The sequence below is a fragment of the Scyliorhinus torazame genome, chromosome 9 (genome assembly GCF_047496885.1).
Source record: "Scyliorhinus torazame isolate Kashiwa2021f chromosome 9, sScyTor2.1, whole genome shotgun sequence".
Taxonomy (NCBI): Eukaryota; Metazoa; Chordata; class Chondrichthyes; order Carcharhiniformes; family Scyliorhinidae; genus Scyliorhinus; species Scyliorhinus torazame.
Genome location: NC_092715.1, coordinates 77,408,214 through 77,421,293, shown reverse-complemented (window position 1 = coordinate 77,421,293; position 13,080 = coordinate 77,408,214). Strand labels below are relative to the sequence as shown.

Here is a 13,080-nt window from a genome sequence, read left to right as displayed (position 1 = left end):
TACAGCGTGTCATGCGCCACCTAACAGACGGGCGGCTCAAGGGCCAATGCCATCAGTTCTATAATGTCAGAGGTGATCTGGCGGTAGTAGACGGGGTTCTTCTGAAACTGGACCGCATTGACATCCCGCATAGCATGCGCCAGCTCGTCCTGGAACAGCTACATGAGGGCCATCTTGGTGTGGAAAAGTGCCGCTGACGGGCCCGAGAGGCAGTGTACTTGCCCGGCATTAATGAAGACATAGCCAACACAGTGCTCAACTGCCCCACTTGTCAGCGCTTCCAGCCGGCCCAACCACGTGAGACCCTGCAGCCCCATGACTTGGTCACGTCACCTTGAACCAAGGTGGGCATCGACCTGTTCCACGCGCTGGGTAGAGACTATGTCCTGATCGTGGACTAATTTTCAAGTTACCCAGAGGTGATACGGTTGCACGATATCACATCGTCTGCAGTCATCCGTGCCTGTAAGGATACCTTTGCTCGACACGGCATCCCACTCACGGTGATGTCGGACAATGGCCCCTGCTTCGCAAGCCAGGAATGGTCCAACTTTGCCAGGTGGTACAATTTTGCCCATGTGACATCCAGTCCCCTGTACCCCCAATCCAACGGCAAAGCGGAGAAGGGAGTCCATATAGTCAAACGGCTCCTCTGCAAGGCTGCTGCTGCTGGGTCCGATTTCTGCCTCGCCTTGCTGGCCTATCGCTCCGCCCCACTGTCCACTGGCCTGTTGCCAGCCCAATTGCTCATGGGTCGTACCCTGAGGACGACGGTGCCGTCCATTCATATTCCAGACCTCGACCACGTTCCGGTCCTTCAACGGATGCAGCTGTCTCGTGCACAGCACAAGGCGGCTCATGACTCCCGTGCAGCTGATCTCCCTGCTCTGGCTCCAGATGACAACGTCCGCATCCATCTTCCGGATGGTGGCTGGTCTGCAACTGCTGTTGTCCTTCGGCAGGTGGCCCCCAGCTCATTCCTGGTTCGTCTACCGGATGGCTCCATTCTGCGCCGCAATTGACGCTCCTTTCCTCTCGTTCCACGCTCGCTACTTGATCCTCCACTGTCGCCTCGCGCTCCTGCTGACCCTGCCATGGACTATGCAGAGATCCCTGTTACTCTGCATCCTCCTCACTCTGATGCAATCCAGCACGCTCCTCAGCCGGCGGCTCCCGACCCACCCTTGAGGCGGTCAACCAGAATTTGTCGCCCACCTCAGAGATTTAATTTGTGGACTTATAGACTTTCTGAATTGTTCTGTTCTTCCGTTTGATCGTTTACATGGTTTGTATATAGTGTTCATCTCGTTATTCTTGTTGCATACTGTTTTTCTGCACCAGGCACCTTCCCATGTAAATAGCTTAGTTCTCATGTACATAGTCCTGTAAATATGTCTTTCGCACACACGTAGTTAGGGACATTCTCACCATACACTATTTATTGCCACACATGTACATTCTTTTATAAAAGGGGGGATGTCATAATTTACACCAGTATATCATGGTGCAGGGACACACACTGATGGACACACAGTGGGGCCAATCAACACACACAACACCGCAGCCAATCACCAGTTAGAGCACACGCACTATAAAGACAGGGGGCATCAGAGTTCCCGCTCATTCGAGCTGCAGCTTCCTAGTAGGACAGAGCTCACAGCCTGCAGCACAGACATTCACCATGTGCTGAGTGCATCGACTGGTTAGGACAAGGCAAAGGTCTTTAGTTAAAGCTAGTATCGTGTTAACCCACAGTGAGAGTATGTTAAACTGTTAATGGCTCAATAAAAGTGTTGCACTATTTCAAGTGTTGGTGACCTGTATGTGTTCCACGGATCCAGAGCGCCCAACACAACAATATTCTTAATGCCTTGAGGATGTAGGCACTACCACCCATGGTCTTCTAACATCAAAAATAAAATAATGGGAAGCAGAGATCTGAGCACATATCCTCCAAGCTTCTTCCTGGTTCACAGTGTGCAAAGCACGCACAGAGTCTGATTCCAGACATTCCAGTTGCCGTTGGCACTATTTTTTACTGTTCTGAACACTGAACGATATGAGTTAGTCATGTTATTAGATGCTCCTGACGAAACAGGAACAACTTTTAAATGTAAATTAAATATCCTTCTGGTGAACAATTCCTCATAAGGTTGCTCTTTCAAAATGTTCTATTTCTTTTTAACTTCGGGTTTTATTGGTGATTTAATGTTTATATCCAAGGCTGGAATTCTCCTGGTGGTGGGATTTTCTGGTTCCATCCGGCAGCGCACCCCCTCACCCCCCCATCCCCCCTCTGTGGGTTTCCTGGCAGCGAGGGGTGGCTTCAGTGGGACTTTCTGTTGACAGCGGCCGGAGCAGAGAATTCCACCGCCAGCGAATGGCGCACCTCCTCCTCCTCCCACCGAGAAACGCGACTGAGAGGCCGGAGGATCTCACCCCTAATCTTTTAGTGTCCTTGCCTCCATTCACCTTTCACTGTCATTGTACCTGGAATCTAATTCAACCACTCCCACCTCATCTCATTCACACTCATGGGTCTAATATTATTATTGACACTTGTCACATCCCATTCCAAAAGGAGATCATAGAATGTTATTGTACAGAGACGACAGACCAGCCTATTGAATCCCCACACAAGCAACTAAGTTGAATATTGATCTTCTGCATGCTCCCCAAAACCCAGTCAAATTTCCCTTATTCTAAACAGCTAATTCTTATTCAAAGTACTTTGTGCTTTTTGTTCCAACAATGGTTTGTGGCAGAGAATTCCGTACTTTCACCACAATCTGTGCAGTTTTATTCCTACTTTCCCTTTATGTCTCATTAGGATTACCTTAAATTTACACTCGCTTGTTACTTTCTTACTAACGAGGAACAATCTGCTGCCACTTATCTCCTAAACCTTCATCATTTATATGCCTCAATCAAGACATCACTGAACCTCCTCAGTCCCAATGAAAAATGCTGTCATTGATCGTCTAACTTTATAGAAGGAACCTCTTGGCCGGGTTTCTCCATCCTGTCGCACCTGGGGCGGGATTCTCTGCGAACCGGCGGTGCGGGCCACTCCGGTGCCGAGGAGTGGCGTGAATCACTCCGGCGTCGGGCCACCCCAAAGGGGCGGAATCCGATGCACCTTCAGGGTCTAGGCCGTCGGCAGAGTGTTTGGCGCCGCGCCAGCTGGCACAGAAGGGTTTGGCGCCACGCCAACTGGCGCCGAAGGGCCTCCGCCAGCCGGCTTGAGTTGGCGCATGTGCGGGAGCACCAGCGAGCGCTGGCGTCATCCCAGCACATGCGCAGGGTGTTTCTTCACCCCACTGGCCATGGCGGAGGTTGACAGCGGCCGTGCGGAGCGAAAGAGTGCCCCCACGGCACAGGCCCGCCCGCGGATTGGTGGGCCCCGATCGCGGGCCAGGCATCCCCTGGGGCCAGATCCTCCCGCGTCTCCCCCCCCCCCCCCGAGGACTCTGCAGGCTGCCCGTGGAGCAAGGTCCCGCCGGTAATGACCTGTTGTGATTTACGCCAGCGGGACCTGCCGAAAATGGGCGGCCACTCGGCCCATTGTGGGCCGGAGAATCGCCGGGGTGGCCGCTGTCAGCAGCCGCCGACCGGCGAGCCGCGATTCCCGCCCCCGCCAAAACCCCGGCGCCGGAGAATTCAGCAGCCGGCGCGGGCTGGATTCACACGGCTCCCCAGCGATTCTCCAACCCGGTGGGGGGTCAGAGAATCTCACCCCAGATTTCTGCTGCGGCACACCATTAGGATTCTCCATTTTGCTGGCTGCTAAATGGGGTTTCCCATTATTGGGCCACTCCTCGCTGTCGGGAAACCACTGGGCTGCTGGCAAAACGGAAATCCGGATGGTGGAGAATTCAGCCTCTTGTCTCTGGTAACATGCCAATTAATTGACACTGAGTCCGGGATTCTCCGTTGCCTGAAGCAACCGGCGATCGGGCAGAGAATTGACTACGATGCCCAAATCGGAGCCAGTGGCAATTTGACGCCTGTCAGCCATGCTCCACCCCCTCGGAAATGGCATCTTTGCATCGCACGTTGTTGCAATGGCATTAGCATGTCATCGGCTGGTCCTCCCACGATGCTCCACCCCCAATGGGCCGAGTTCACGACAGTGTGGGACACGTGTGGTCTCAGCTGTGCGGGAACCCGGCATGGCGGCTGCGGACTGTGTCCAGCTCTGCCACACTCGGCCGGTATCCATACTGCTGGCCGGGGAGGCTTCCGCGAGGGCTGGGGGGACTGCTGGGGGGTGGCCAGGGGGTGAGCTGTTGGGTCGTGGATGGGGGGTCCGGTCTGCACACAGCGGCGCCATGTTGTACGGCGTGACCACTGCAGGTCGTTATCTGTGCACATGCGTGGCCAGGGACCCAGCCATTCTCTGGCCATTTTCACCGCGGGAGCCAAGGGTTTCAACCAGCGCCGCTGCAAGCTCCTCATTGGTCTCGGAATCGGTGAAGGTTTCACGCAGATGTTTGGTCATAAAAGACCACACATACTCCATTGAAGTCAACACTTAGTTGCTGAAACGGAGAATCCAGCCCTGTATTATTCATATTGGGCGCGATTTTCCGTCCTCTTGTGCTCTCGCTCAAGCGTAACCAGACCGATGAATAGCGGGAGAGGCCAAAAACGAGATCACCATCTCCATACAATTAACAAGAACGACACTATATCCAACGGCCTCCTGTAATTCAGCAGACTCCCCAGAAAGTGCTCACGCTGGTGCCAATTAGTACTCCTTTCGAAAAATGTGAACCTGGTGGAAGTGCTTTTGTGGGGAGCCGAGGAGGTGAGTAGTTATCTTTGCTCACAGGCAAAGTGCCTGGGGTGCTTGGATTGGCACCCCAGTGCTTGGTGGGGGTTGGGGGACCTTCCACAGAGGTGGGCCACCATTTGGGGGTGTGGGGGGGGGGCAATCGCTCACTGCATCACCTGGATCCCAGCCCCATTCCAGGGGAAACCCTTGTGCCTGTCGGTCTGCCCCACCGGTCACCCATACCCCTATCAACTGCTGAGGCCTCTGGCCATGCAGCTGAAGGCTATCGCTAATGGGGAATTGGCAATCGTGGTTAAGTGAGCATTTGATAGGGCAGTGTGGTGACACAGTGATTAGCACTGCTGCATCACAGCTCTAGAGACCCAGGTTCAATTCCGGCCCTGAGTGACAGCCTGTGTGGAGTTTGCACTTTCTCCCCGTGTCTGCGTGGGTTTCTTCCGGGTGTTCCGGTTTCCTCTCACAGTCCAAAGATGTGCAGCAAAGTTGGATTGGCCATGCAATATTGCCCCTGAGTGTCCAAATGGTTCGGTGGGGTTACTGGGTTTACCGGGATAGGGTGGAGGCATGGGTTTAGGTAGGGTGCTCTTTCCAAGAGCCGGTGCAAACTCGATGGGCCAAATGGCCTCCTTCTGCACTGTAAATTCTATGATCTATGACACATGTGAAGTGGATTCCTTTAGGTGGGTGGGTCATGTAGCATGTGGGAATCAATGCCTAGCATCATCATCAAACCACGATGCCTGGACACTGTGTTTGAACACTGCGGGAGGCAACACCTTACACGCAGCCTCTGAACACCCAGGGGATGGGACACAGCTCCGGGGACATGTCCATGACCGGAGGCTGGATGAGCGCCATGGGGATGGTGAGGGGGGGATGCCTGGAGAGATGGACAATGATATCATAGAATTTACAGTGCAGAAGGAGGCCATTCGGCCCATCGAGTCTGCACCTGCTCTTGGAAAGTGCACACTACCCAAGGTCAACACCTCCACCCTATCCCCATAACCCAGTAACCCCATCCAACACTAAGGGCAATTTTGGACACTAAGGGCAATTTATCATGGCCAATCCACCTAACCTGCACATCTTTGGACTGTGGGAGGAAACCGGAGCACCCGGAGGAAACCCACGCACACATGGGGAGGATGTGCAGACTCCACACAGACAGTGACCCAAGCCGGAATCGAACCTGGGACCCTGGAGCTGTGAAGCAATTGTGCTAACCACTATGCTACCGTGCTGCCCTAAATGGGTCCGGGGGTCAGTCTGCATTGCAGAAGAAAGTGACAGAGGCATCATAATGGTTGTGCAAAATTTTTTTAATGTGCTGTACAAACCCCACTCCCGATGGTGCCGCCCCAGCCAACGCCCCCAGCCCCAACTCCCCCTCTCTACCCCCTAACTACCCACCCTCCCATCCCCTCCCCCAGTGCCGTCAGTGATCCTCAACGTGCCAGGCCCTCTACCACTACATCCAGGTGTCTCCTCAGGATGCACATCAGAAGTGGAGGCAGCCAGCTGCTTACCTCTGCTTACAGAGCGAGGTGCCGCAGTCACTGACTGATGTGGCACAGACCCAGCCGTTGGTGGCACAGTCCACAGGTGGTGTGGCACAGTCCCAGAGAGAGGTGGATCACTCCTTGTGTTCCATGGCCGTGAGCAACAAGACCCTGGTTGAGACCGGAGCGGTACTCTAGGACTGACAGCCCCAGGAGAGGGAGGCAAAGGGAGGGGGGGGAAGAATTTGGCTCCACTTGCACTCCCGTCCCATGGAGTAGCTCGGGGACAGTCGGGGAACCCAAGGGAGGAGGAGGTGATGGGGACTGTGCCAGTGACGCCCGCAGGGGAGGCGCCAGGATATCATAGTGTCTCAGACTCATCCCCCTCCTGTACGTGGTACATCTGATGGGCAGCAGGCAGAACAGGACAGCACTTCCCCACCTGGAACATCAGCTTGGCCCATCCAGGCCCAGTCACCCCAGAAGGCAGCCGCCAAAGTAAACTCAGGTGACAGGGCAGGAATCACCGCAGGCCGCCTCCACTCCTGACGTACCACCTGGGGATCCACCTAGGCGTAGAGAGAGGGCCCGTAAGGCCAGAAAGGTAGACACCAGTTAGGTTGGCACGGGTGCAGCACACAGTATAACACTGGGGGTTAGGGGTCAAACCTGTATATATATGTTTACCATTTCACAGTAAACACTTGTGCACAATGTTTCAACCTGCCTTGGTGCTCTCTCAGACAGGTGTGAGGGATGGGCTGGGCTGGGCTAGCTGCAGAGGGGGTGCTGGGGGCATGGGGTAGATGGGGGGACAGTGGGGGTGGGATTGGGCCAGGGCCCCCAGTTCTGTCAGCACTCACTGCTCCGGAGCCCCGCCCCCATCTCTCTCCACCCCATACCCCCTGTGTCCCCCGAGGCATTTCGGAGATGGCGGCGAACCCCGCTGCCCGGGCATCCTAATAATAATAATCGCTTGTTGTCACAAGTAGGCTTCAATGAAGTTAATGTGAAAAGCCCCTTGTCACCACGGGCGGGATTCTCCAACCCCCCACCGGGTCGGAGAATCGGCGGGGGGCGACGTGAATCCTGCCCTCGCCGGCTGCTGAATTCTCTGGCGCCGGGGATTTGGCGAGAGCGGGAATCGCACCGCGCCGGTCGGTGGCCGCTAGCAGCGGCACCCCCCGGCGATTCTCCGGCCCGCAATGGGTCGAGTGGCTGCCCGTTTTTTGCCGGTCCCACTGGCGTAAATTAGAGTAGGTCCTTGCCGGCGGGACCTGGCGGCGCGGGCGGCCTCCGGGGTCCTCGGGGGGGCGTGGGAGGATCTGGCCCCGGGAGGTGCCCCCACGATCCGCGGGCAGGCCTGGGCCGTGGGGGCACTCTATTCCTCCCGTCGGCTGCTATTTCTCCGGCATGGTCGACGCGGAGATGATCCCCCCTGCGCATGCGCTAGGATGACGCCAGCACACGCTGGCGCTCCCGCGCATTCGCCAACTCGCGCCGGCTGGCGGAGGCCCTTCGACGCTGATTGGCGTGGCGCCAAGCCCCTTCCCCGCCGTCCGGCACGCCGCAAACCACTCTGGCGCTGGCCTCGCCCCTTACCACTAGCCACTTCTCACCGCTGGGACCCCCGGCCCGCTGTGTAGGGGAGAATCCCACCCCACATTCCGGCGCCTATTCGGGGCGGTTGGTATGGGAATTGACTTGTTCCGCATTACAAGCCAGCTGTTAAGCCCACTGTGCTAAACCAGCTCCTGGTAGTCTCGGTCCACGTTAAAATGCTTGTATTGTGCCGACAGGGCATATAGGGCCTCTGTGACGGTGCGGATGTACCTGGGCACTGAGATCTGTGAGATTCCAGACAAGTCCACACTCGGCGCCTGGAAAGTAAAAGTTCAGGGTGATTCTCACCTTTATGGCCACCGGGAGCGGGTGTCCTCCCCCATACCTTCGCGGTGCCAGGTGTGCCATGATCTGGCAGATATGTCACACTGTCCACCTGCTCAACTGGAATCTTCGGCAGTATGTCCGGTCTGACAGATCCTCAAATGATAGGCGCAGGCGGTACACAAGGCCAATGAGGCGCCTCCTTCCCATCTCCTCCTCCTCGGCCTGTTGGGCAGCTGCTCCCCATCCCCTTCGGCTTCCTCCTGTTTCTCTGGGGCAGGCTCCGCTGCTGCAGGGTCCCCTAGAGCAGCTCCAGCTCGAACAGCCTCAGTGCATCCCTCAGGACTGAGGCGACTAGAATAAAGGCCTCTATTCCTGGCTGGATTCTGAAGTCCATTGGCTGTAGGGGGTGAAAGGCACACATGTTAGCATGATGCGTACCCCCCTTGCCCAACCAGGTCCAATAGCTGCATGCAGGCCCCCATCTGCAGTGCAGACTCTGCCCCCCACCCATGTCCCCTTCCCCACCCCCAATTCCCACACCCACACCCAGCCATTCCTCAGGCACTGTGCCCTGCTCACCCAAGGCCCCATCGGAGCCCGGCACCATGGGGGCCTCTGCCTCTGGCGCGCATTCCTGCTGCCAGGGATCCCATTGGCTGGCATTACCCATGACAGCAGTACGCTGCACAGTCCCTGTCCAGCACCCTCCTGTAGGGGCTACTGTGGTCGTTGCCCTTGTGTGGGCCGCGCGTGCTGCCCTGCTGGCGGATGGCGGCTGTTTGGGGGGGTAGAGTTGGTGGGGTGGAGGGTAGAATGCGGGCGTGGTGAGGTGAACGGTGGGGACTGGGGTGCGGGGAGTGGTGGGGTGGGTACACCCGTATGGTCAGTGTCACTCTGCATAACCACAGGCCATGGCGCCCTTTCTCCAACTTTTGAAACCACAAGTGAAGCACACCATCAATAATTCATCCCGGCGGATGCAGACCATCGCAGAGGTCCCGGAGAATACCTGGTCAAGCCAGTTAATGATATGCAGATGGTGTTTATTGTACTTGCAGCGTAGAATGCATTGACGCCGCTGTCACTGGACCATGGCATTCTGTCGGGCGCCCAGCGCCGGCTATGATTTTGGTCTCACGACCGATTCTTCGCCCAATCGCCTTCCCGATTTCGGCATTGGCCGACGGAGAATCCCGCTTTTAATCTTCTATTAAAACAAGCGTTTGTAGTCATAGTCACAGATCAAAGTCTTTATAACCACACTTAATGCTGTCAATCAAACTGTGAACTGTCTCCTCACTGTGATAGTTATAAGTTGTGGAATCAGTCATGCAGAACAAATCTTATAATGATAACCTTCAGGCTTATGTCAACAGAGTGAAACTGCAAGAACTGACTTTTTTGAAACTACAGGCAGTTTTATTTTTATTTAAGAGTCGAGGGATTTAAATACCTTGAAAGTTTGACCATTCCACAGAGCTTAGCCACTTTTTGCACACATTCATAACTATTCTTATCAGTCCCAAAGGGCACCTTACCTCTCTGAAACGGTACCTTGTATCTCCCAAAATACACCTTTCTTTCCCAAAGGGGTACCGGGATCTATCCAAAAGGGTACCCCAACTCTCTAATCAATTCCAGCAACTTTAGACCTTTTCCTCAAAGTCATGTTTTGGACATCAAACTGATGACAATTGAATCTGTTTGAAGGTAGCTGCACTTTTCAATGTACAGCTGCTTCTGTGAGACATGGCTATGTAGACAACAACCTGCCCCCATTCTCCCCCTGGCAAAATGGTGGATGCTGGGTTCAGGGACTCAGGTTCCACTTTGGGTAAGCTGCAGACTCTTTCCATTCCTACAAAAATTCAGGCCTATGCCTCAAATACAAGAGGCCTTTAGAGCAGTGATACCCTTGTATTTTTAAGTTAGTTTTGAAGTGGTAAATATAGACCGTGACAAGAAACGATTAGCACAGCATAGAATATCACCTTAAAATATTGGCTGTAGCTTTCCTTTCTTGGGGTAGCAGATCGTGATCACGCATCACTTCCTCTAAGAGATTTACAATGTTTGACTTCAGCTCACTGTTCATCTCAAAATCCTGCATAATTACAAAATATAAACTCATTAGTATTCACGGGTGAGTGTCCGCATTTTGCCAATAAATCCTATCAAATGAAACCACTGATATTTTAATCTCTGTAAGCATTGTCTCACAGTCAATTACTTCTCAGAGTGTTGAAGAGGAAGGTTCATATTTATTAAAGTATTCTTATAAGACCCATGCATTATTAAGGACATTTCTTCCTTGCCGTCCAGTGCACATCAAATCATCAAGAACAAACTCTGTCAACTTTTCCAAGATACAAAGACAAGCATAGAACAAGAAAATGTCATTCAGTTATCTGACTTGCTCCTTCTAAAGGACAATGTTTGTACACATCTATCCTTAAACTCCACAGTTTCTCCATGATCACGATAGGTACAGGGTGTGGGATTCTCCGAACCCCCGCCGGGCCGGAGAATCATAGAATTTACAGTGCAGAAGGAGGCCAATCGGCCCATCGAGTCTGCGCCGGCTCTTGGAAAGAGCACCCTACCGAAGGTCAACACCTCCACCCTATCCCCATCACCCAGTGACCCCACCCAACATTAAGGGCAATTGTGGTTACTAAGGGCAATTTATCATGGCCAATCCACCTAACCTGCACATCTTTGGACTTTGGGAGGAAACCGGAGCACCCGGAGGAAACCCACGTACACACGGGGAGGATGTGCAGACTCCGCACAGACAGTGACCCAAGCCGGAATCGAACCTGGGACCCTGGAGCTGTGAAGCAATTGTGCTATCCACAATGGTACCGTGCTGCGGGGCTTGAATCAGCGGGGGGCGGCGTGAATCCCGCCCCCGCCAGCTGCTGAATTCTCCGGCGCCGGGGTTTTGACGGGGGCGGGAATCGCTCGCGCTGGTTGGCGGCCGCTGGCAGAGGCCCCCTAGCGATTCTCCAGCCCGCGATGGGCCGAGTGGCCGCCCGTTTTAGGCCAGTCCCGCTGGCGTAAATATGACCTGGTACCGGCAGGACCTGGCTCTGCGGGCGGCCTCCAGAGTCCTCTGGGGGAAGTGAGGGGATCTGGCTCCGGGGGGAGCCCCCGGTGGCCTGGCCCGCAATCGGGGCCCACCGATCCGCCGGCTGGCTTGTGCCGTGGGGGCACTCTTTCCCTCCGCAGCGCCTGCTGTGGACCTCCGCCATGGCCGGTGCGGAGACGAACCCCCCTGCGCATTCGCTGGGATGACGCCAGCACATGCTGGCGCTCTCGCGCATGCGCCAACTCGCGCCGGCCGGCGGAGGCCCTTCACCGCCGGTTGGCGCGGCGCCAAGCCCCTTCCATGCCGGTTGGCACAGCGCCAACCCTGCCGGCGCCGGCCTAGCCCCTGAAGGTATGGAGGATTCCGCACCTTCCGGGTGGCCCGACGCAGGAGTGGTTCACGCCACTCCTCGGCGACGGGACCGCCTGCCCGCTGGGTAGGGGAGAATCCCGCCCAGGGTATCCACCTGTCCTTACTTCTCTAACATTTAAATTCCAGAATTGCGGGATTCTCCCCTACCCGGGGGGGCGGGCGGTCACGGCGCCGAGGAGTGGCGTGAACTACTCTGGCGTCGGGCCGCCCGGAAGTTGCGGAATCCTCCGCACCTTCAGGGGCTAGGCCGGCGGTGTTGGCTCCGCGCCTGCTGGCGTCAAAGGGCTTGGCGCCGTGCCAACTGGCGCCGAAGAGCCTCCGCCGGCCAGTGCGGGTTGGCGCATGGTGGGAAAGCCAGCGTGTGCTGGCGTCATCCCAGCGCATGCGCTGGGTTTTCGTCTCTGCGCCGGTCATGGTGGAGTTTCACAGCAGCCGGTGCGGAGGGAAAGAGCGCCCCCACGGCACAGGCCCGCCTGCGGGTCTGTGGGCCCGATCGTGGGCCAGCCCACCGTGGGGGCACCCCCCAAGGCCAGATCCCCCCCCCCCCCCGCCCCCTCCCGAGGACCCCGGAGGATGCCCGCAGAGCCAGGTCCCGCCGGTAAGTACCTGGTCTAATTTACGCCGACGGGAGTGGCCTAAAACGGGCGCCTGTTCGGCCCATCGCGGGCCGGGAATCGCCGGGGGGCCCGCGGCGAGCGGCCGCCGACCAGCGCGGCGCGATTTCCACCCCCACCAAAACCCCAGCGCCGGAGAATTCGGCAGCTGGCGGGGACGGGATTCACACCACCCCCCCCCCCCCCGGCGATTCTCCAGCCTGGCGGGGGGTCAGAGAATCCCACCCTTCTGTCCTTTTATATCCAATATTTAGCTAGAACAATATACAGTAACTGAGCTTTCCGACAGCACAAGAATAATTATATTCTATCAATATCCCAGTTCACATTCAATGGCGTGGGTGAAATGACATTTTCTGCCCCAAGCGCTGGTTGTCCATTTTCTAAATTATGGGTGATCAGACTGGAGGCATACAATACACTTTGTGCTCATAACATGATCCAGAAGTCTTTAAGACAATTGTAGCTGGTAATGATTATTTATTTATATGCCAGGCTTCTGCAAATAGCATGAGGTCCCTGTAATATAAATATCGGTCTTAAACAGTTTACCATTAGTTAAATGCCCATTCAATTAAATTTTGCGAGAGAAACATGAGGCGAGATTCTCTGAAAATGTGGCTATGTCCCCACGCCTGAGGAAAACCGGCACCAATGACATAGGCGTCAACGGCCCCCCAAGGTGAGGAATTCTTACCTTTCTAGGGGGCTAGGTTGCCGGCGGAGTCGTCCCCGTTGCTCCAGCCGGCGCTGAAGGGTCGGCGCGAGTTCGCGCATGCGCAGAACAGCCGGTGTGATCTCGCGCATGAGCGG

The 13,080-nt window shown here is 55.7% G+C and overlaps 1 protein-coding gene across 3 annotated transcripts in view; it reads right to left on the bottom strand.

Annotated features, from left to right (window-relative positions):
* rasgrf2b (Ras protein-specific guanine nucleotide-releasing factor 2b) overlaps positions 1-13,080 on the bottom strand; it is a 465,843-nt gene that overhangs the window by 82,040 nt on the left and 370,723 nt on the right. For all 3 annotated transcript variants that reach the window (XM_072516189.1, XM_072516187.1, XM_072516188.1), the window contains one exon: positions 10,182-10,294. In XM_072516189.1, coding sequence (XP_072372290.1) covers positions 10,182-10,294 — 113 coding nt within the window. The remainder of the gene's footprint in view (positions 1-10,181; positions 10,295-13,080) is intronic.